General features: G+C 45.2%; 4 protein-coding genes across 4 annotated transcripts; 3 read left to right on the forward strand and 1 right to left on the reverse strand.

Annotated features, from left to right (window-relative positions):
* Positions 1-382: 382 nt before the first annotated feature.
* si:ch211-140b10.6 (protein POLR1D-like) lies at positions 383-4,445 on the forward strand. Its single transcript, XM_063206012.1, has 3 exons — positions 383-547; positions 1,677-1,751; positions 3,488-4,445. The coding sequence occupies exons 1-3, from the start codon at positions 489-491 to the stop codon at positions 3,978-3,980; spliced, it is 627 nt and encodes a 208-aa protein (XP_063062082.1). The 5' UTR covers positions 383-488; the 3' UTR covers positions 3,981-4,445.
* A 3,834-nt stretch (positions 4,446-8,279) lies between these two features.
* Positions 8,280-10,702, forward strand: pdx1 (pancreatic and duodenal homeobox 1). Its single transcript, XM_063207502.1, has 2 exons — positions 8,280-8,679; positions 10,338-10,702. The coding sequence occupies exons 1-2, from the start codon at positions 8,280-8,282 to the stop codon at positions 10,700-10,702; spliced, it is 765 nt and encodes a 254-aa protein (XP_063063572.1).
* A 638-nt stretch (positions 10,703-11,340) lies between these two features.
* urad (ureidoimidazoline (2-oxo-4-hydroxy-4-carboxy-5-) decarboxylase) lies at positions 11,341-12,504 on the reverse strand. The gene is made up of 2 exons (XM_063206013.1): positions 12,275-12,504; positions 11,341-12,054 (listed from the first exon to the last, which is right to left on the reverse strand). The coding sequence occupies exons 1-2, from the start codon at positions 12,447-12,449 to the stop codon at positions 11,705-11,707; spliced, it is 525 nt and encodes a 174-aa protein (XP_063062083.1). The 5' UTR covers positions 12,450-12,504; the 3' UTR covers positions 11,341-11,704.
* Positions 12,505-17,520: 5,016 nt separating this feature from the next.
* Positions 17,521-19,442, forward strand: LOC134456069 (2-oxo-4-hydroxy-4-carboxy-5-ureidoimidazoline decarboxylase-like). Its single transcript, XM_063207503.1, has 3 exons — positions 17,521-17,695; positions 17,929-18,029; positions 19,185-19,442. The coding sequence occupies exons 1-3, from the start codon at positions 17,521-17,523 to the stop codon at positions 19,440-19,442; spliced, it is 534 nt and encodes a 177-aa protein (XP_063063573.1).
* Positions 19,443-20,915: the final 1,473 nt, after the last annotated feature.

The raw sequence follows: 20,915 nt of genomic DNA on the forward strand, positions 1-20,915 counted from the left end.
ATACATCAAATTACCTATTGCCGCTCCTCCTTCGCCCCGAGCGGGGTCAATTATGAATCGCAATCGCATTCACCGCAGCTTGCCTTCACCGAGCCGCAACCGACTGTCAAAACGCCCCCGAGCCAAAGGTATAGTGCCGCCCCCCCGCTCGGAAAGTGAAAGATTTGTAGGCGGGCGCTCATGCTGCCAGTCTGCCCCTAGAGGCCCCTCTGAGGTTTCCTGATTAAAATGAAGCGCCATTTACGTTTTACAGTTTATCTTAAGAACTGTGTCGTGACAGTTAGTTATGTCATATGCATTTTGACTTGGAATATTTGTGTAAAAAAGTACATTACAGTTGTGTGAGTAGTTCTGTAACTATCATTTTAAATGAGTCAAAGACGAGGTACTTCTGAATTTGTCCCTGGCACTGCAGAGACACCTAAATGGGGTCCTCTGTTGGGGTCCTGCGCTGTAAACATTGCCAGCGAGTGCATTTTCTGTCTTAAATGAAATGCCGTCTTAATATTTCACCCGCAAAGATGAGTGAAGACGACGATTTGGAAAGGTTTGTAAAGGCTTTCTGAAAGCCATCGAGCCTTTGATTATCGCTGTCCAGCGAATTAACTTAAAACTAGCCTGCAGTTAGCCAGTAAACTAGCAATCTAGTTGTGATTGGCTATATTGATCAACCAGTTTCAATAGTTACATATAAAAGACAGATAAAGTAACTCCGTGCATTTGGTGAGCGCTGCGAAACAACCTCGCTTGTGAAAAGTTCTTAAACCTTATAAAAATGACTGCCCTTAATATAATTTGCCGGTGTTTTAAGTTACATCAGGTCAGGAAGGTGGGTAGACTTGGCCTGGCGACGCCATCCTATGTTCTCCACCCAAAGATTTTGGCTCCGCACATCTTTCGCCCAGGCTAGGGGTAGACTATAATACCTACAGCTTATCTTGAGTAAACCCACACTCGCTCCAAACAGACTGTTTGGAGTTAACAGCAGGAGTCGTCCCTCTGCGCTGACACAGCTGCCGTGTCCGCAGTCCCTCTGGTGCTCCTCATCAACAGGTGCAGTGGGGAGCATGCTGCTTGTCTGGCGATGATTCAGCTTGTTGGCTGAGCAGGCTGGCTGTTTATGGGGCTATGGCGCCACCGTGTTTCGTGGCCACCCAGAGTGTGATGGTAACTAACTTCAGGATGAGTGTGATCATAATAATAATAATAATAATTGTATTTGTATAGCACTGTATCATACAAGGCATGCAACTCGAAGTGCTTAACAAATGGGAAAAAGCATGTTAGAGGTGGATTTAAAAGGAGAAATAGAGAGGAGGGACGGAGACAGCAAGAAGACAGAGGAAGAAGACATAGATAGAGATTGTAGAGTCATAAGGTCCACGTAGGTTGGGCCCAGGATTCTTAGAGGCATAAGGTCCACAGTGGCTGGGTCCAGCATAAGCTTAAGATCATAAAAAGTCACACTGAATTTGGCCACTCACGTGGCCCCTGGTGACATCAGGGGTGAGGAAAAACTCCCTATTCACTTGATTCATAGTTTGTAAGGGGGGGGGGGGCTCAATGAGGTCTGAGAAAAAACCCTGTAGTCAGGAAGAAATCTCAGGTTTCATGGTAACTAACTTCAGTATGGGTGTGATCATGGTAACTAACTTCCGTGTGGGTTTGTGTTTCAGACGTGCGGTCCAGGAGCTCCTTCGTGAGACTACCAGAGCTCGGGCACGAGCAGAGACCATGGGCCCCGCTGGATGGTATGTCACGTAGTAGTAGTCTACTAACTAAAGAGACATTTTACACAACCCAAAGACAGCTCCACTTTATACAATGCATAATAACTTTTCCATTTTTTATGTTTAAAGAAATAACAACTACAAACCCTAACTCTGATGAAGTGTTGACACTTGGATACTGTGAATAAAATCAAAATACTATCATTTTCAAAACATTCAATCCATTCATTAGATGGAGAGCAGTGTTAAGACTATTAAGCTTAACTGTTGAAACCGGGAAAAACTATTGTTTTGGTGATCATTTCAAATCTGCAACATGTCTCAAATAAGTTGGGACCGTAGCAGTGAGATGCAATAGACATCAGAATACGCTAAAATAACACAAGGAAGAACATTTCAAAGATGCAAAGGAAATAATTACCATAGTTATTACATAAAGTTTTAAAATTCCCTTTGACTTATTTGTGTGTATATAAGACCTATTTCTGTCACTAAAATCAGTATTTAAAGGGACACTGTGTGAGATTTTTAGTTGTTTATTTCCAGAATTCATGCTACCCATTCATTAATGTTAGCTTTCATGAATACTTACCACCACCATCAAATTCTAAGTCTCTCTCTATTCATTATGACTGGAAAAATTGCACTTTTCATACATGAAAAGGGGGATCTTCTCCATGGACCGCCATTTTGAATGTCCAGAAATAACCATTTTTAGCTGCAAAAATGACTGTACTTGGGCCATATTAGAAACTATTACTTTATTACTCAGTAAACTTTCATGAAAAGATCAAATTTGGCAATAGGCAGCCCAGTTTCAATAAGCAGCATAGTTGCAGTACCTTTTTTGACCATTTCCTCCACAGTGTACCTTTAAGTTCATGAAATCATGAAATATATTGTCTGTACTGTAGTCTTACTCTGGCACACTGGTTAGTGGGGGGGGTGGGGGTAGTTAACCAGTGCTCTCCCCCATCCTCCTCCATAACTGAGGTACTGTATGTATGGTACCGTCACGCCGCACTGCACCCTTTCGGGCGCCATTGTGGGCTGCCCCCATGCAGGTGTGAGGCATAAATGCAATTTCGTTGTGTGCAGTGTTCACTTGTGTGCTTTGGAGTGCTGTGTCCCAATGACAATCAGAGTTAGAGTTTCCTAACCTGGTTCTCATGCGATGGTTATCTAGAACAAATTGCTTAGCTCTGGAAAGGCGTGGGTGTGTTCTAAACAGCTCGAACCTGATTGGAGAATTCACGTGGCTTTTTTTGAATCACGTACTACTACAACCACTGACTTGTATATACCACGCCCGGCGTTCCCGCCACGTGATTCTGATTGGACAGGCTGTGAAATTTCTGATTCTGTTCGGGCTCGTCTAAGATTTCCAGAACCTCGTGTGAGCTCACGAAGTTGAGCGGAAATGCTCGAAGGGTCTGCGTGAGAGCCAGGCTAAGAGTTTCCCAGCTGGGCTTTCACCTCCCTTTCAATAATCATGTAATAATGCACTTGTAATATTATTGATGCTATTGGTATTAATCATGTAATAATGCACTTGTAATATTATCAATGTTATTGGTATTAACCATGTAATAATGCACTTGAAATATTATTGATGCTGTTGGTAATAACCATGTAATAATGCACTTGTAATAATATTGATGCTGTTGGTATTAACCATGTAATAATGCACTTGTAATATTATTGATGCTATTGGTAATAACCATGTAATAATGCGCGTGCTCCTGGATGTCCCCCAGGTTGAAGTGTCCCATACGGAGCACCAACAAGCGCTTCCTCCTCAACACCTTGCGCTCCACTACTCTCCAGCGCCGCCCTGCAGGCCAGCCCAGGGAACAGCACTCGCCCGCCGCCGAACAGCAACGACCACGAGGTGAGGAGTCGGACTCGGACTCGGGGCGTGACAGGACAGGAGGAAGCGCAGTGGCGGCGGCGGCTTGGCATCGGGAGGGCAAAGAGCGCGGCCATAAAAGAGACTCCATAAAGGAGCGCTCGCCTCCCCGACGCCACTCGGAGTCGTCCCACTGCGGCCGCTCTCCTCCCCGACACCACTCGTCCCACTGCGGCAGCTCGCCTGAAGGCTACTCTGGCAGGCACCCCATGACATCATCACACAGGCCTCACTCACACTCTCGCTCTCGTTCGCGCTCCCCTGTCCGAGGCAGGAACTCGGCACACAACTCCTCATCCTCTGCTGCTGACAAGCACAGCCACAGCACTAGTCACAAATGACCGTCTAAAACTGTGTGTTTTTATTGTTATTTATTTAATACGAGACGTTTGATGCCTAATGAAATGTTAATATTCTCCCTCTGACCATCCACTGTGGCTCAAAGTGTTTGTGCTCCACAACACAAGACTGTTCGTCTGTTCTGTACCTCAATGGCTAACCTGCCGTTAAGCACATACGTGTTGTTTGCAGGATCTTTCTAATAATATTCATAGCGCAGCAAGTACTGTCTAGTTTACCTATTTCCACGTCACAGGTCCACCGTACCGTATGGAAAATGTAGTTGCTGTTGTTTTCCAACAGAGAGATTTAATGTGTGTGCGTTGATACAGGCACATCTGTGTGTGTGTGTGTGTGTTTAATACCGATAATGCTCACCGCCTTTTTGTAGGATCTTTTTTTTGTATAATGTTCAACATGACATGTTACTATTTGTGTGATAAATAAATGAAGTTTATTGTGGTTAACTGCCATTTCTTGCTGGCGTGGTGAGTGTCAAAAGGCGCAGTCGTGATGGAGCATGCTCTGGCAGTCTGCGCAGTGTGTATGCGCTCGGCGCAATTAATTACAATACACTCTGGTTAGAAGACTAGAATGCCATAATAACCAGAATGCATTGTACTGGCGCAGACTGCTGCTGCATGCGCCATCACGAACGCGCCCAGAGTCTGTGGGCAACAGTTTGAACAACTCCACGAGGCTGCGCAGTAGACGTGTGGTCTGATTGATGGAGGATTCATTTCTGCTCTTGGCAGTGCACAACTTATATTTCAATTAAAATGTCATTATAATTCCTATGTCGTTGCATGCTGGTGGCGGTGTTTACCCAGGCCCGGGCTGTCGCCACAGAGTAAGCGGATTTATCGCCTCCACCACTGCATGACGGACATTTCCTATTTATGTGCTGTTTGTTCAAAAGCCCTTTGTCACACCAAACATGGGGAAATGTTTTGCCACTTTTTCTTGGTTGTTTTTTGGCGCGCCACCTTTGGGCACTTTTACGCATAAGTTAATTAACTGGTCACACAATACACAGATTTAATTGGTTGGAGTAGTTATATTTTTGTCTTAATTTGTTTGATGTATTTTGAATAATGTTCATTAAGTTTTGATTTCGGTCATAGTCTCGGGTTTTTCTCACCTTCCGCGGCCTCTTAAAAGCGTCCATGGTAACGCGCGCGGGTATTTACTGTAGACGGCGCCTATGCTGTTCGTCTCCTTGGTTTACTGCTTCGAATCAAAATGCACTTAACTCGCAATCTGATTTTATGTCTCAGTGCGTTAAAGTAAGCGTCTCTACACAACACCGGCTCAATGCAATACCACATGGCCTACCACTTAAAACCGTTAGCGCGAACTTCTTTACGCTTCATAAATTTCCTCATGCAAAGCAAATACAAAGAAAATCGTATCTAGTTAACAGTTTCCTTCCTTTTCAAACGAAAGTCGTGTATAAACACCATTACGGCGGTGCACAGGCACTGATCTCTATGGAACTGGTTTGCTTAAACTTTATGATTTGAGTTGGAACCCCATTAGGATATTGTGGAAAGTGCCATTATGACTTTTGAAGAGGTCCATGCAAACACGGCAGGAGAGGACAAGCTGTATTTGGCGCGTGTTCGCCTTATATAGTTTTACCAACGCACCCATCAAAGAGGAATTTGCGCAAAAGCGCATGCAACATTTGGTCATGTTCAAATACAGTTTTAAAGGGCATCTCACGGATGATTTCCCTGCATGTAATATTTGACCATGTCTGTGCTGACTGACAGGGCGTATAGGCCTAATGGCAGTTGGCCATTTATTTGATATGTGCTGAGTAGGCCTGGTGGGCCTACACACGGGGACAGCCATGGCTTAGTGGTTAAAGGGACACTGTGTGAGATTTTTAGTTGTTCTTTTCCAGAATTCATGCTACCATTCACTAATGTTACCTTTTTCATGAATATTTACCACTATCATATTCTAAATATCCATAATGACTGGAAAAATTGCACTTTTCATACATGAAAAGGGGGATCTTCTCCATGGTCCGCCATTTTGAATTTCCAGAAATAGCCATTTTTAGCTGCAAAAATGACTGTACTTGGGCCATAATGCAAAATGTTAGTTTATTACTTAGTAAACTTTCATGAAAAGGTCAAATTTGGCAATAGGCAGCCCAGTTTCAATGAGCAGCATAGTTGCATTTCCTGCACAGTGTCCCTTTAGGGCAGGGTTGGGGAACATTTCTTATTCGAAGGGCCACTTCAAATTCATCCGAAGGCCGTAAAAGTCCTCTGAGGGCCGTACTATAAACACAAACCAGGATTTTCCCCTTCACTTTAGGCCTATATTTAAGGCAGCCACCTTTTAAAAACAAACACCACCTTATCTAGGTTCCCTGAATATAACTTAATTGTATTGCAAAAGCCTTTTCTAAGATTCCTTTACAAAATATGTCATATTTCATGTGAAGCTGAATAACATTCAAATTATATCGGGGCCGGATAAAACGGCCTCAAGGGCCGCAAATGGCCCTCGAGACATAACTTAGGCTCCCCACCCCTGGGTTAAGGAGACGGGCCTTAGGTCAGACGGTTGCAGGTTCGACTCCCACCTACACTCCCTATCTCTCTCAATGGCTGAGGAGCCCTTGAGCAAGGCACCTGACCCCACACTGCTCCAGGGACTGTAACCAATACCCTGTAAATAACTGTAGGTCACTTTGGACAAAAAGTGGTAACTAAGTGTAATAATAATAATAATAATAATCATAGCTCTAATTTAACAGCCAGTCAACCAAATGTTGGTGAAATTTCAATTGGACCGGTAGAAAAGACCAACTTACTGGCCACTTTAACCCATTAGTGAGTGTGTGTTTGGCTGGTGAGATCACCATCTACAAGCCATTTTGGCTGGTGATGAAAAAAGTTAATTTAGAGCGCTGATGATAATAATAATGATAGGCCCACATCCTAAATCCTGAGGCGATGAATACGTGTCTTCTGATGAAGACATGAATTGAAGATATTTTTGTTGTTGTTTTAAAAGAGGCTTATGTAGTTTCCATAGTCAATTCGGCCCTCACAGTAGCCTATATATCACACCACTGTTTTGGAAGAGAGGTCTATTTGCACCCACAGCTAAGTGAATTCTGTTCCACGCGCCGTGATAATTAGTTTACACCAGACTTCTCACGAGCCAGATTGTTTAATGGAGCATGGGCAGGTTTGACTAATGGCGGTGCCTCGGCAAGGAACATGTGGGAGAATGGGTGAGTGAATCCCGGCTTACGTGTCGTTCCCAGAAAGCACGTTTGTAAAATAAAGAGAATAGGACTCTTCTTTCAATCCTCCCTGCACTAATACCCACGCTCGCATCCATTTACGCACAACCCAGATAACCAGTTGCCCCTGATTTTGTTAACTTGAGTCAACTCTGTATCTGCGTACGATTGATTTTCAATCATATCAGTTACGTGTTGATAAGACACCTATATAAGGTAGCTTATTAATGGTTCCCACGTGATTGTTGATCCAGCCAGTAAACAGCCTTTACGCAAATGTAAATTCAGTCCAAAACTAGGCCCACTGGTACTTCATAATGATACCGTATTTGGGATTACTGTAAACCGCCTCTCCTCTCCTCCCCTCTCCTCTCCTCGCATGGTGGAGCTGCAGATTCCCCCGCTCACCTGTCGCCAAGTCTGGGGATGGCCGCAGGCAGGTGTGTGTGATACTCACCGGCAAACATGCGGTGTTTGCGGAGGGCATTGATTTTTCTCACACGGTCAATTCTGTTCAATTATTGTCGGAGCTATGGGCCATGCCGAAGGAAGGACACGGCAGCAATACAGAGTCTGGGCTCACCTCACTGGCGGCAACCATACAGAGTCTGGGCTCACCCCACTAGCGAGCAGCCGAGGAGTTGGCGTTTTATGTAAACAGTGAAACCAATAGTCAGGAGCAACAGGGTCACATGGTGACAAGAGACACACCTATGATGGCCTGAAGCGGCGCCACACACAGGTAGACAGGGCAATAGAGCAACGGGGCAGCGCTTACCAGGCACATAGACAGACACATACACATGTGGCACTCGCAATAGGGTAATAGCAGCGCTTTCCAGGCACATAGACAGACACATACACATGTGGCACTCGCAATAGGGTAATAGCAGCGCTTTCCAGGCACATAGACAGACACATACACATGTGGCACTCGCAATAGGATACTAGAGCACCGGGGCAGCGCTTACCAGGCACATAAACAGACACATACACCTGTGGCACTCGCAATCCACAGGCCTTGGTAACCATGAATAGAGAAGAGCACTTCTACCAAGCGGCTCAGCTCTACAAGGACCCTTGCGCCTACCAGAGGCCTCACCAGGGAGAGGAGTTCAGCCAGAGCCCGCCGCCCTGTCTCTACATGGGCCGCCAAACGCAGCCCGTCTACACCTCGCCCTCCGTGGGCACACTAGAGCAGACGAGCCTGTCCGATATCGCTAGTTCGTACCCTGCTATACCCATGCGGGAGGATCCGATCGTGCCGCATTTACAGCACCCCCAGGCCCCAGTGGGGGGTCACCTGCAGTCGGTTGGAGGCTACGGAGACCCCGCTGACCTGTGCGGGGACCGGGGCAGGTACCACTTGCCCTTCCCCTGGATGAAGTCTACCAAGTCCCACGCACACACCTGGAAAGGACAATGGACAGGTACAGTTCTTGTTTAGCTGGAGTTTATGGTTGACATCTGGTGGTTTCATTTTCTACTATAGGCATTGTTTGGTTAAATTTGTGTTAGTCTCGTGAAGAATGTCAGGACTAAACAATGTATTTAAGAACAAATGGCTTCGGCTACTCCGCTGCGTAAGGGTGCATTTGCCAATAGGCCTACAGGCAATTTGAATGTGTCGCAAACAGGTAGCCTATGGGCCTAACCCTAAAACTTTTTTTCTGCATCATAAAATCAATGAAATACAGCGTAGGCCTAAACCAAAAAGCTCAAACCTTTCAAACGTCGGCTGGACTGAGACACTCCATACTAGCAATACTAGTGCATAACCTGGTAAACTTAGCGTTTGGCGCTGTCATTTTAACACAACAAGTATGCAGGTAAAATAAGTATAACAAATGTTCCCAATCAACAACTTAATCTGTGCCCTATCTCTTTTGGTCGACTTTGTGTTTGCACTGTGCTGGTTAAAATTCTAAGTCAGGGCGGTCAAATGCCTACTCCTCCATATCTACCCCAATGTTTAGCAACCTTATCCGTAACGAGTGTCGTTTAAATGCTTTATCTCAAAACCTCACCATTCAAACAGGCAATAATGCTCGAAATAGGATTGTTTGTGTAATTTTCAAAATATGTTTCTAAACACTTCGACAAAGAAAGCAAACATAACGAGTGAAAGCTGTCTTATGTAGCCTATATTTTTCATAATTTAAATTTATAGGCCTACATTATAATTTCCATAAAGCCCGCATCAATTTGATTTACATTTTTTACTGTAGTTAGTTACCACGTATTTTTTTAGAACTTTAATGTTACCCTTTTTGTCTGTTTGGCTATTTTTTGTTAGGGTATTTGGTTTTAGCAAATGGTTTCACCGTTGCGCAATTGAGTAATTGGGTATTAATACAAAATATAGGCTAGCCTATAATAGTGTTGCTTATCATGTGCCATTTTACGACGTCGATCATAAGAACATCAATTGTTCAAAAAACAATGGGCCCACAACCCCTAATGAATGGCACTTGATTTGCAATGATGTGGATAGAGCGGAGTTTTGTTACAATTATTGCTTCATTAATTGTGTCGGAGGCTCGGTCTCGTTTAATTTGCCACGACTGTTTACACAAATACTTTATGGGATTTTTTTTAAGCATTACAGTCCAGCGCAATTACTATATTTTGTCACACATACAATTTTTCCTTTATGTTATGCATGCGTTATTGCGCACGCATCGGCGGTATGCTATGCGCGCGGTTGCAAATTCAACCCATATCGTCTTTTGTGGATATGCAGGCCTGTATTTGGTCAAGTTCAAATTGTAACTAACCCCAAATCCTGAGCGTAAGAACAAAATGAAAAATATATAGTGTTGGAAAGCCTTGTGCGCAATGGACCAAACAGTAGTGTGAAAACTATAAACAAAAAAAGAACAAATAAAACATCCAAATGAGCTACTTGTTAGAGTTGTTCAGCACAGTGTAAAGCAAGAAAGAATTGACAAAGGGCCTAAACATCACATTCAAATAAGGCTATTATTCTGAAGCCACATCTTTTAATTTGATCTTAACTGAAGTTATGAGTTGCAGCAATCTCTTTGCTTTTGGCACTGATTTAACGGTTTGTGTTTGTCCTTCTCAGGTCCCTACATGGTGGAAGTGGAGGAGAACAAGAGAACGCGCACGGCCTACACGCGCGCCCAGCTGCTGGAGCTCGAGAAGGAATTCCTCTTCAACAAGTACATCTCGCGACCGAGGCGCGTGGAGCTCGCGCTGACGCTCAGCCTCACGGAGAGACACATCAAGATCTGGTTCCAGAACCGCCGCATGAAATGGAAGAAAGAAGAAGACAAGAGGAGAGGGGCCAGCAGGGCGGGGGACCCTGAGCAGGACTCTTCCATCACATCCGGGGACCTGAAGGACGAGCCGTGCGTCTCTGCACCTGCTGCGGCATCATCACCGCCACTGCACGGTTTGGGTTCTTCGGTTCCCCGTGACGCAGCGTAAAAGCGCATTGACGCGTTTTTTTTTTTTTTTTTTAAAGACAAATTAAAGTGTACGTTTTGGGCGCACGCACATATGCAACATGATGCAGGGCTGCCTATGGAAACATCTTGACCTGTGCCTTATATCACGACACTAATTGCGGGTTTCCATTCAGAGGACTTTTGGCCAGTAGTGCTCCACCAGCAGAAACCTTCGATCTCCTGATTTGTGATTTATGATTTGTGTATTGACTGTAGATGGCAGCGTACCCAAACAAGCAAAGAGACGCAGAGACCGTCTCGACTGATTTCCCTGGAGTTAAACGGACCTGTCTTTACTGAGGACACAGCACTTCGTTGTCCTTGAATTAAACTGGGGAATATTCCTCAGCCTTTTGCTCTTGTATTGTAGTCTAATTCTTAATACTTTGCATTTTTGTGATAATAATAATATTGCTATTTAAATGTTCTGTCAAGTATATTGTCAATAATTTCAGTACTATAGTCATTATATTTATAATGAATAGAAATTTATAATTTCATTAATCTAATAAACTGTGACGCCCATGCTGGCCATTTGTGATTTTGATTTTGATTTTGGGCGTACATTTTACGCATTTTATATAAGGCACAAAAAAAAAATCACAATTAGTATCTGTAACTTTATTCTGGATAGGCATACACAGTTGAACTCAGTTCATAGGGCCTACAACACAATAACTAGTCATAGAAAGAACCAATGCTGACCGTCATACACGAGTTGACTCAGGCTGCCATCACAGCAGGAACAACTTATTTGTAACATTTATGACATCCTACAAGTGGCGGTTTTTTTTGCCTATAAGCACACTCATCACCCGTATCCATCTTCCATGGGGAAGTTAATTTCCCAACCGTATTGCTGTGTCTCAGATTGTGCACTTATGTTTCAGTGCGTACTTAATACGCCATATGCGCTGAAATATGAACACGGAAGAGCACAAGTGCACCATTTGAGCTATAGCATTTGATTAATCAGAGAACTCTACAGCTTATTTCGCGTCTCCGACAGCACAAGATTGCGCAGCCGGAGACAGCAGATCTTTTTAACCTCACTGATTGCGCACTCCCTCTCCTGACTGAGGTCGTTCCCAGAGCGCTCGGCCAGCTGCCGCAGAATACCCGCTTTGTCGCTCATTTTGGCGCATATGACAAACGGGAAGCCAAAGCGCTTCTTGTAGTCTGCGTTGAGCTGGTGCATCCGTGTGGTCTCCGCGGGACTGAGGGATGCCATGCCGGCCTGGCTCTGTTCATCTTGGGACTCGCGGGTCAACGTCCCCCTCTGGAGGTCCCGGCCCGCCAGGTCAGGGTGGCATCTGAGAATTCCCTCCTTACCTGCTCACATGACATACATTACGCGTTTGGTCATACGACATGTTGTGGAGAGCCTTCTGGAAGTCATTCTGCACGCATTTAGTTTAACATTTTACGCCAAGTTTGGCATTTTGTGAAATCTTAAATAGGCTCTTTGACACGAACTGAATAGGAAACTAAACGTAGGCCTAACGCATAGCATCATGCATGGCTACTGTTACAAACTAAGTAAGACGTGTACCTGATTCGGGGAGCTTGTCTATGAAATCAGAGATGTGGGCTTCCAGCTCAGACAAGTTGGAGAATGGGCGGTGTGACCACACCGCTGCAGCTATCAGAGGACCTCTCTCGACAACATTTCCAAAAGTATCCACAAAATCTTCATAGCAAAGAGAGTTGACTGTGCTTATGTCCATGGTTCAGACGAGTCTCGCGTGGGCTGCCAGAGCAGGCGGAAGGGGCTAAGGGTCATTGCCCACCCTAACAGAAGGGCCAAGTAAACACATGACGCATGAGCGCGGGTCAAGGTCCCTTGTTTTGGGATGTCTGTCCTGTTCTTTTTCTGATGAGCGTTTAGCTGCCTGACCCACTCATTTGACTTTGGCGCCACCTGCTGTTGCATTTTATGTTAGTGAAGGTCTGCACTCAGACATTATTATTTCCCTCACATAAGTGAAAGTGAAAACTGAAAACCTGCCTGGGAAACTCCAACTCCCATTGTCATTGCGCCACAGCACTCCACAGCAAACAAGATCTCACTGCACACAACGAAATTGCATGTATGCCTCACCCGTGCAAGGGGGTAGCCCCCAATGCTGCCCCAAGGGAGCAGCAACCCCCCCCCCCCCACTAGGTAGCCTCTTACTGCAGATGGCGTCGCTGGCGGGCCTGTTCACTATTTGCCGAAAATGCTCAACGACATTATAACAACCTTGCTGAGAGCCTTAAGTAGCCTAGATTAAGACATAACCATTACAAGTCTGGTGTTATAACATAAGCTCTGCGCAGCGCCAAGGGGTTAATTACTCCCCTCACCAACCTGGCGGGTCGGGAGCTGAGCCGGCCACCTCTGACACATGCCTGATGCCCTAAGCCAGGCAGGGGTGTCAAACTCAAATGAACTGAGGGCCAAAATCAAAATCTGGAACGAAGTCACGGGCCGAACTCGAACTACTAAAGCCGAAGTCGCGGGGCGAACTAAAATTGTGCATGCATGCACTTCAAACACATAGTTACATTTCACATACATTCTTTCCCATCATATTTGTTAGTTCAAATGTGTCTGCACATAGCAAATTTCATGTTCAAGTCGTGTTACGCTATGTGGGCCAACTATAATACACATTTTAAAGGATCTCACGGGCCAAATTTGCCCCCCGGGCCTGAGTTTGACATCCCTGCCCTAAGCGCTTACTCATGACTGCCATAACGGTCCCAATGGCCTCTATGGAAAAAAAAGACATACGACATGGGCCTGACACCAAGTCTTATATGTACATGGACCTGACACCAAGTCTTATATGTACATGGACCTGACACCAAGTCTTATATGTACTGTATTGTATGTGTGATTATTACTGTTGTGGTAAAGGATGTTTATTTCTCACCTCTTTCATGCAGTAGATGTAGTGTATCCCACGAGGCATCGTAACTCCTCTTCACTACATGTCAGAGGTGGGGTGGCTTGCTGTGAGGCCTGTGGTGGTAGCACACCTAGCTGTGACAGCCATGTGAGGAACTCCTGGTACCCCAGGATAAGCGGGGTCAGTCATGGCTAAGTGGTTAGGGCCTCAGACTTGTAGCCCAAAGGTTGCCGGTTGGACTCCCCAACGCGGCCAGGTTGGTGGGGGGAGTAATTATCCAGTGCTCACCCCCATCCTTCTCCATGACTAAGGTATCCTGAGCATGGTACCGTCCCACCGCACTTCTCCCTTTTGGGCGCCATCAGGGGCAGCCCCCTTGCAGGGGTGAGGCGTAAATGCAATTTCATTGTGTGCAGTGTGCTGTGGAGTGCTGTGTCACAATGACAATGGGAGTTGGAGTTTCCCAGTTGGGCTTTCGCTTTCATAACCCTGGTGGCGGACCCTTGGTTCCCCAGGGTAACGCTGGTTAAGGGACCCCAGGATGGATAACCCTGGTGTGGGGGACCCCAAAATTAAGGCCCGACCGATATATCGCCCCCACCGATATATCGGGCCGATATTTAGCATTTTTGGGATATCGGTATCGGCCATACTTTCAATAAATTTCCACCGATAAGTTTGTATAACTTTCACAACCAATTTTGCAGCCGTTTCGTTCTGAATGCATCTTCTATTCTGCTCTCCCCACTTTGAGTCCATGAGAGTTCATTTTTATAACTAAATATATGTGTATACATATTAATAATAATAATTTATATTTCATAAAATTTTATTATGAACAATATTTCTATATATCGGTTGCACATATCAGTTATTGGCCTTCCATTCCATAAATATCGGTATCGGTATCGGCCCTGAAAAAAAAAACATATCGGTCGGGCCCTACCCAGAATAACCCTGGTTTGGGGGACCTCAGGATGGATAACGCTGGTTTTGGGGGACCTGAAAAGGGTAGGCAGTGTGATGGAGTGGGCATCAGTAGGGTTGTGGGTGCACTCTGACTTTTACACCAACAAGCCTGGCTCTTTGGTGTAGCGGTCAGAGTCTCAGATTGGTACCCCAGAAGGTCTGGGTTTGAGTCCCAGTGGGGCAGCTCTTCCCCCTTCGCTACAGAGAACTACAGGGGTGATAGTGAAAAAAATTCCTGAGCCTGAACTTTTTTCTCTGCTCTAATGACGACGACAAGATACTGCATAGTGACGTAACGTAGGCCTATTTTGACACATTATTCAAACATTCAATAGCCTGTGTATGACCATTATCCAAGCCTGATAGTACAAGAAAACCCAAAACCTGTAACACTTTTCTGAGATAAGAATAACCTTATTATCAATGTTTTTATTTTTACAAACTCTGTCAAGCCTGAAATCAGGCATGGAGCCTGAATACTATCAGCCCTGAAAATATACAGCATTCAAGCACAGAACTCCATCCTCTTCCACTCAGCCACTCTATACAACATACTTCCTGAGTTCAAGATTCAAGATTCAAGATTTTTATTTGTCACGTGCTTCCTTGTGCAAGCACAATTGGCAGTGAAATGGGGATTGCAACTGCTCTGTGCTGTGTTGGATGGTAAAAAATAAAAATAATAAAATAAAATAAAATAAAAAATAATTAAAAATAGTTATTGGCTTGAGGGAAAAAACTCTTACGCAGTCTCTCTGTTAAAGAAGGATATGAAATCAGAGCATGTTCAGAATGTAACAGAAGTAAAAACACAATGGTGGAATCTTATCAACATACACATTAACATTGGTAGAATATTTCATAAAACAAAAAACAAAAAATAAATAAAAAAAACAGACAAAGGAGCTATTTGTTTATGTTGTTCAGCATGGTGTAATGGAAAATAAGAATGAATGCAAAAAGGGCCTTTTATTCTGAAGCCACAACTTAATATGGACTTGTGCTTAGTTATGAGTTGTAGTCGTCTCTGAATTTGCTTTTGGCACTGATTCAATTGTTTGTTTTTGTGGTGTTTGTTCTCCAGCGACGTTGCACAAATCCATACATTGAACCGCGCTGATGCATCATTTGGTTACCTGCCCCCGCAGGTAAGGTGGGCGGTGACCCTCGGGGCCTCTCCTGCCTGCTCTGCCTGCTGAGGCCTGTGAGCTCTGGCCCAGCTCTGGCTTAGGCCGGCCGCACACTGGCTCCGACAGCACCGCGGCACACTTTTGCTTCCGACAAAATTCGGAACCCCAAACCCCCAATTGACTAGAACAGTCCTTAGGTCTGCCTAGGTCTGCCTAAAGGGGGATTTTCCCCCCCTATCCCTTGCAATAATAGAACCCGGAAACAATGGGCCAACGGAACCTCTCTCTCTCTTCTCTCTCTGATAAAACCTGTAGAGCTGGGTCTGTGGGGAGAAGCCTACATATTTTCTCACCGCCAGCTCACTTGAGTTTCGTGTTAAGAATTGTGAGCCCTGAGCTCCCTGAGCCCTCAACAGTCAGGCCTCTCCTCCCTGTTCTTAGCAAGCTGCCCATCCCCCGGGTTGTTGGTGGGCTACCTGTCTCCCCCTCCCTCTACTGCTCTCCTCTGCCTGACCTCTACACTCTCGTTGCACTCCCCCTGGCTCGGCACCCTGCTGTGCTGCTGGGAGCATATAGGGCCAGGACAAGAGGTCACTAGTCAGACCACTCATCGGACGGGGACTCCATGCACAGTTAACTTGGGATCCAACTCTCTTTCTCTTCATCTTGGACGTTTCAGGATCCCAGCGTCCACTCATGTACTTTTGCCGTGCGTCTGTGAGAGTGCGTTAACTGCTATGTTGTTACTGTTATGTCATGTCTGTATTGTATTGTGTTTACTGTACAGTTTGCATTGTCTAGTGGCTGCATAGTATATCTACTCATTTCTCTGTGTCGCGGTTCTACCAGAGAGTGCATTGGTTCAGTATAGTGTTGCACCGATACCGATACCTGTATCGGTGGATCGGCACTAAAATGGTGGTATCGGTATCGGTGAGTACCAACAAATAGGGCACCGATACCATTTACAGGTGCTTGTATGACACTTAAACAGCCTTGAAATTAGTTATTTCATAGAGGTATTTAAAAAGTATAAAATGTTTTGCTGGATTCACTTTGTATTAGTCTTTTTCCTGTTTCACAAGGGTAGGCAGCAGCCTGACAAAGTCATGCAATGATTTTACATCCAAGTAGTATGCACTACAGCCCTTCATATACATTTCAAATAGGGTGGTATCGGTATCGGTATGGTATCGGTATCGGCCGATACTGCACAGCCAGGTATCAGTATCGGGGCCAAAAAATGGTATCGGTGCAACACTAGTTCAGTAATGTGCTACTGTGGTGGAGTAGCGCTTACATCTCTAATGTCAGTTTAATGCATGCTCTGTGTGTCTGCTGTAGGCAGGCACATATCCATGCCCCAGTCCACACAGCTACTGTAGGTAGCTGTGTCATGTTCCCTCCTCATTCCCCCTGCTTAGGATGTCTGCTGTAGGCAGTCACCCTCATGTTCCCCCTCCCCCTTGGTAAGATAGCTGCTGTAGGCAGCTATCCCCAGTTTCCTTATTGTATATATTGTATATTATATTGTATATACTCTGTATGTGTATTTTGCTTGTTGCATTATTATTATTAAGTATATGTCTCTTATGTCTTTGTATTTTCTATTTTACTTTTATAGTAAAACCACGGGTTTCACGGTTTGCATTCCCATCTGTGTGTGTCTGACTTCATTGGACATCTTCATACTGTTCTGACCGGACAGCCTGCGGTGCTTGTTGTATACCTGATCCAGCTCCCATTCAATACAATCATTTTTCGGGTGCATCACACAGCACCACTTTTTACACTTCGTCTTAACCATGGACATAAGCACAGTCAACTCTCTTTGCTACGAAGATTTTGTGGATACTTTTGGAAATGTTGTCGAGAGAGGTCCTCTGATGGCTGCCGCGGTGTGGTCACACCGCCCATTCTCCAACTTGTCTGAGCTGGAAGCCCACATCTCTGATTTCATAGACAAGCTCCCCGAATCAGGTACGAGTTTTACTTCGTTTGTAACAATAACCATGAACGATGCAATGCATTATAGACCTACGTTTAGGCCTACTTTTCCTTTCAGTTTGTATCAAATAGCCTATTTAAGATTATGGCCAACACGAAAATGCCAAAATAGGCGTAAAAGTTATAACCAGATGCATGCAGAAGGACTTCCACAATATGTCATCTGTCGTGTGACCAAAAACTTGTAATGTATGTCATGTGAGCAGGTAAGGAGGGAATTCTCAGATGCCTCCCTGACCTGGCGGGCCGGGACCTCCAGAGGGGGACGTTGAGCCGCGAGTCCCAAGATGAACAGAGCCAGGCCGGTGTTCTGTCGAGATGTGTTGCCTCGTCGAGATGAGCGACCGGTCGCTCTATTCGATAGTGGTGTTCTATCGATTTGCGATGCCTCATCTAAATGAGCGACCTTGACTTTCCGCGGAAGGCGTTTCAATCGGTCCACGTAGGACTGTTTTAATAACCACTTTGTTTAGGCTATTTCACGGACAGGTGTGTGGAATCGTTCACGGAGTTTAATAAGAACATGCGGCTGCTGACAACAGTGAGCCTCTCGTTTGAGCAAGTTAAGAATAGTGCCATATGAAAGAGACTGAGTTGAGTTTGCGCAAATATTGGAGAAAGTGTTTGGGATCAGGGCCTGGCTACGGCTTGTTTAATGCAGTCATTTTGCTGTTGGTTTGGTTTCAATGCGACGTGGGCTCGCAAGGCAAATTGCTACATGAAATCATGTGGCGATAGCGCGGTTTAGATATTCCCAGATAGCAGATAACGTATTGTGGCTTTGTTTTGGCAGATGTCTGTCTTTTAATGACCGGAATCATATTTTCATAACATCCCCACCAGTGCATTTCTTTACCATGTTGAGGCAGTTTACAATGCAGTCGATTCAAATTCTTGAGTGAAAAGGGTGGAGGGTCATTTTGACAGCTCAATCAGGTGGCGATTTTTTCCATTTTGCAATGAGAACGCCTCCTCTACATAAATAGTCTTTTCTGATCGATGTTGCAATGTTCGAGGCTGAGTGTGTGAGCGATTACGGTTAGGCAACAAAGTAGCAAATGTACGAGGCCACGCTATTTCGCAGATTTTCCAATGATCTGCTGGATGATCCACGCTATTTCCCGTTTCCCCCCCGGGGGATATAGGCCTACCGGTATCGTAACTTTCAGTCCATGACAGTCGGTGGACAGGCTGTAAGCTAACTAGTTTTAGACTATGGATGACTGGTGGTAACCTCAGGAGGACATAGGCTACAGTTTGAGTCACTAAACAGGGATCCTATCGTAACTTGCGCTACAGTTTGAGTCACTAAAGTTGACAGTCTCAGGGGATCCTATCGTAACTTGCGGTCTCACAATTCGATGGGCAATCACCCGCGAAAACCACCGCGAGGGTGTGCGCATGCGTGCGCATGCTCAGTAGCGAAGAGAATCACATCTCGATGGGTCGCTCATTTAGACAGGACACCGGCATGGCATCCCTCAGTCCCGCGGAGACCACACGGATGCACCAGCTCAACGCAGACTACAAGAAGCGCTTTGGCTTCCCGTTTGTCATATGCGCCAAAATGAGCGACAAAGCGGGTATTCTGCGGCAGCTGGCCGAGCGCTCTGGGAACGACCTCAGTCAGGAGAGGGAGTGCGCAATCAGTGAGGTTAAAAAGATCTGCTGTCTCCGGCTGCGCAATCTTGTGCTGTCGGAGACGCGAAATAAGCAGTAGGGCTCTCTGGTGAATCATGATGTTGGGGTATTAACTTGCCTTATGGAAGATGGAAATGGGTGATGGGTGTAGGCTTAGGCAAAAAAACACCACATATAGGATTTCATAAAGGTTACACAGACATGTGTGTTTCCAAACTGTTGCGTCATCATACAGTCAATCCGGAAAGTATTCACAGCGCTTCACTTTTTTCACATTTTATTATCTTACAGCCTTATTCCAAATGCTACAAATGAATCTCTGTTATCAAAATCCTACACAAATTATTACATTATGACCATGTGAAAAACAAGTTGTCTTGACAGTTTTGAAAATTTCTAAAAATAAAAAAACAAAGAAATCATATTTACAAAAGTATTCACAGCCTTTGTCAAGCCCTGACACACACACACACACACACACACACACACACACACACACACACACACACACACACACACCCTTAAGATCCAAATACAGGATCCACCCTTCCAATGACAACAGCAAGGTCAATAACATCCCCAACTAAATCTAGAAAAAATGTGTTGCTTTTCAAATGTTTTTTTTTTCCTCAACTCCAGCTGCTTGCTTCTTTACAGCACACCACCCCCCCAGCTCCACCTTGTCCTGTATAACATGGTATAGGCTACCCACCAACCCCCCCAGCTCCACCTTGTCCTGTATAACATGGTATAGGCTACCCCCCCCCACCTTGTTCTGTATAACATGGTATAGGCTACCCCCCCCCCCCCAGCTCCACCTTGTCCTGTATAACATGGTATAGGCCAGTGTTTCCCAACCTTTTTTGTCTTGTGTACCCCCATGTCTTTTCGTTGTGCCATGAGTAGGCCTACCCCTTAAGTCAAGTTCTATATCGCTTTCTCCATCCCAATGTAACTAAGCTCCATACATTTGTTAAAATTTCATTTTTCCAAGTACCCCCTGCAGTGTGCTCGCGTACCCCTAGTGGTACACGTACCCCTGGTTGGGAAACACTGGTATAGGCTACCACCCTTTGTTATGTTGCACGGGGGAATTCTTTGCGCTCCTAATCTTAGACTGGGTGAACGTTCCCTACATTGCTGCTGTCCCCTAAAGGGGGGTTTAGAGTCGCGCGTTCGCGGGGGTTCTGCACAGAGAATGAGCCACAGCGCCCCCCTGTGCAGCGACAAAACGACCCCTGGCTGCAGTACACGCATGTTTCTCCCAGGCTGAAATGTCCGTGAGCTGAGCTATGCTTGAAGACGGTGATTGGTCAATGCGCTTACGGCAGTCCGGGGGGAACTCAGCCCTGATAGGTCAGTTGTGTTCTATTCTTCTACCCTACCGCGGAGGTTTGAAGGAAAACGAAAAACACGATGCAGATGACTTGGCAGGAAATCACTGGAGTTTACTTGACAGGGAGAAGAGAAACTGTTTTTTATTTCAGTAGTACAACTTCCAAAAAATCAATTAGAAATTTCCATAAAAGGCCATCATGGAAATGATATGTTT

This window comes from Engraulis encrasicolus, chromosome 9 (assembly GCF_034702125.1).
Source record: "Engraulis encrasicolus isolate BLACKSEA-1 chromosome 9, IST_EnEncr_1.0, whole genome shotgun sequence".
In the NCBI taxonomy this organism is placed as follows: domain Eukaryota; kingdom Metazoa; phylum Chordata; class Actinopteri; order Clupeiformes; family Engraulidae; genus Engraulis; species Engraulis encrasicolus.

Coding starts and splice junctions, on each gene's coding strand:
- si:ch211-140b10.6 (XM_063206012.1), top strand. CDS start 489: ATGAAATGCCGTCTTAATATTTCACCCGCAAAGATGAGTGAAGACGAC. Junction 548..1,676: donor GAAGACGACGATTTGGAAAG/GTTTGTAAAGGC, acceptor TTTGTGTTTCAG/ACGTGCGGTCCAGGAGCTCC. Junction 1,752..3,487: donor ACCATGGGCCCCGCTGGATG/GTATGTCACGTA, acceptor GATGTCCCCCAG/GTTGAAGTGTCCCATACGGA.
- pdx1 (XM_063207502.1), top strand. CDS start 8,280: ATGAATAGAGAAGAGCACTTCTACCAAGCGGCTCAGCTCTACAAGGAC. Junction 8,680..10,337: donor CTGGAAAGGACAATGGACAG/GTACAGTTCTTG, acceptor TGTCCTTCTCAG/GTCCCTACATGGTGGAAGTG.
- urad (XM_063206013.1), bottom strand. CDS start 12,449: ATGGACATAAGCACAGTCAACTCTCTTTGCTATGAAGATTTTGTGGAT. Junction 12,055..12,274: donor AGACAAGCTCCCCGAATCAG/GTACACGTCTTA, acceptor TCATGTGAGCAG/GTAAGGAGGGAATTCTCAGA.
- LOC134456069 (XM_063207503.1), top strand. CDS start 17,521: ATGGACATAAGCACAGTCAACTCTCTTTGCTACGAAGATTTTGTGGAT. Junction 17,696..17,928: donor AGACAAGCTCCCCGAATCAG/GTACGAGTTTTA, acceptor TCATGTGAGCAG/GTAAGGAGGGAATTCTCAGA. Junction 18,030..19,184: donor ATGAACAGAGCCAGGCCGGT/GTTCTGTCGAGA, acceptor TCATTTAGACAG/GACACCGGCATGGCATCCCT.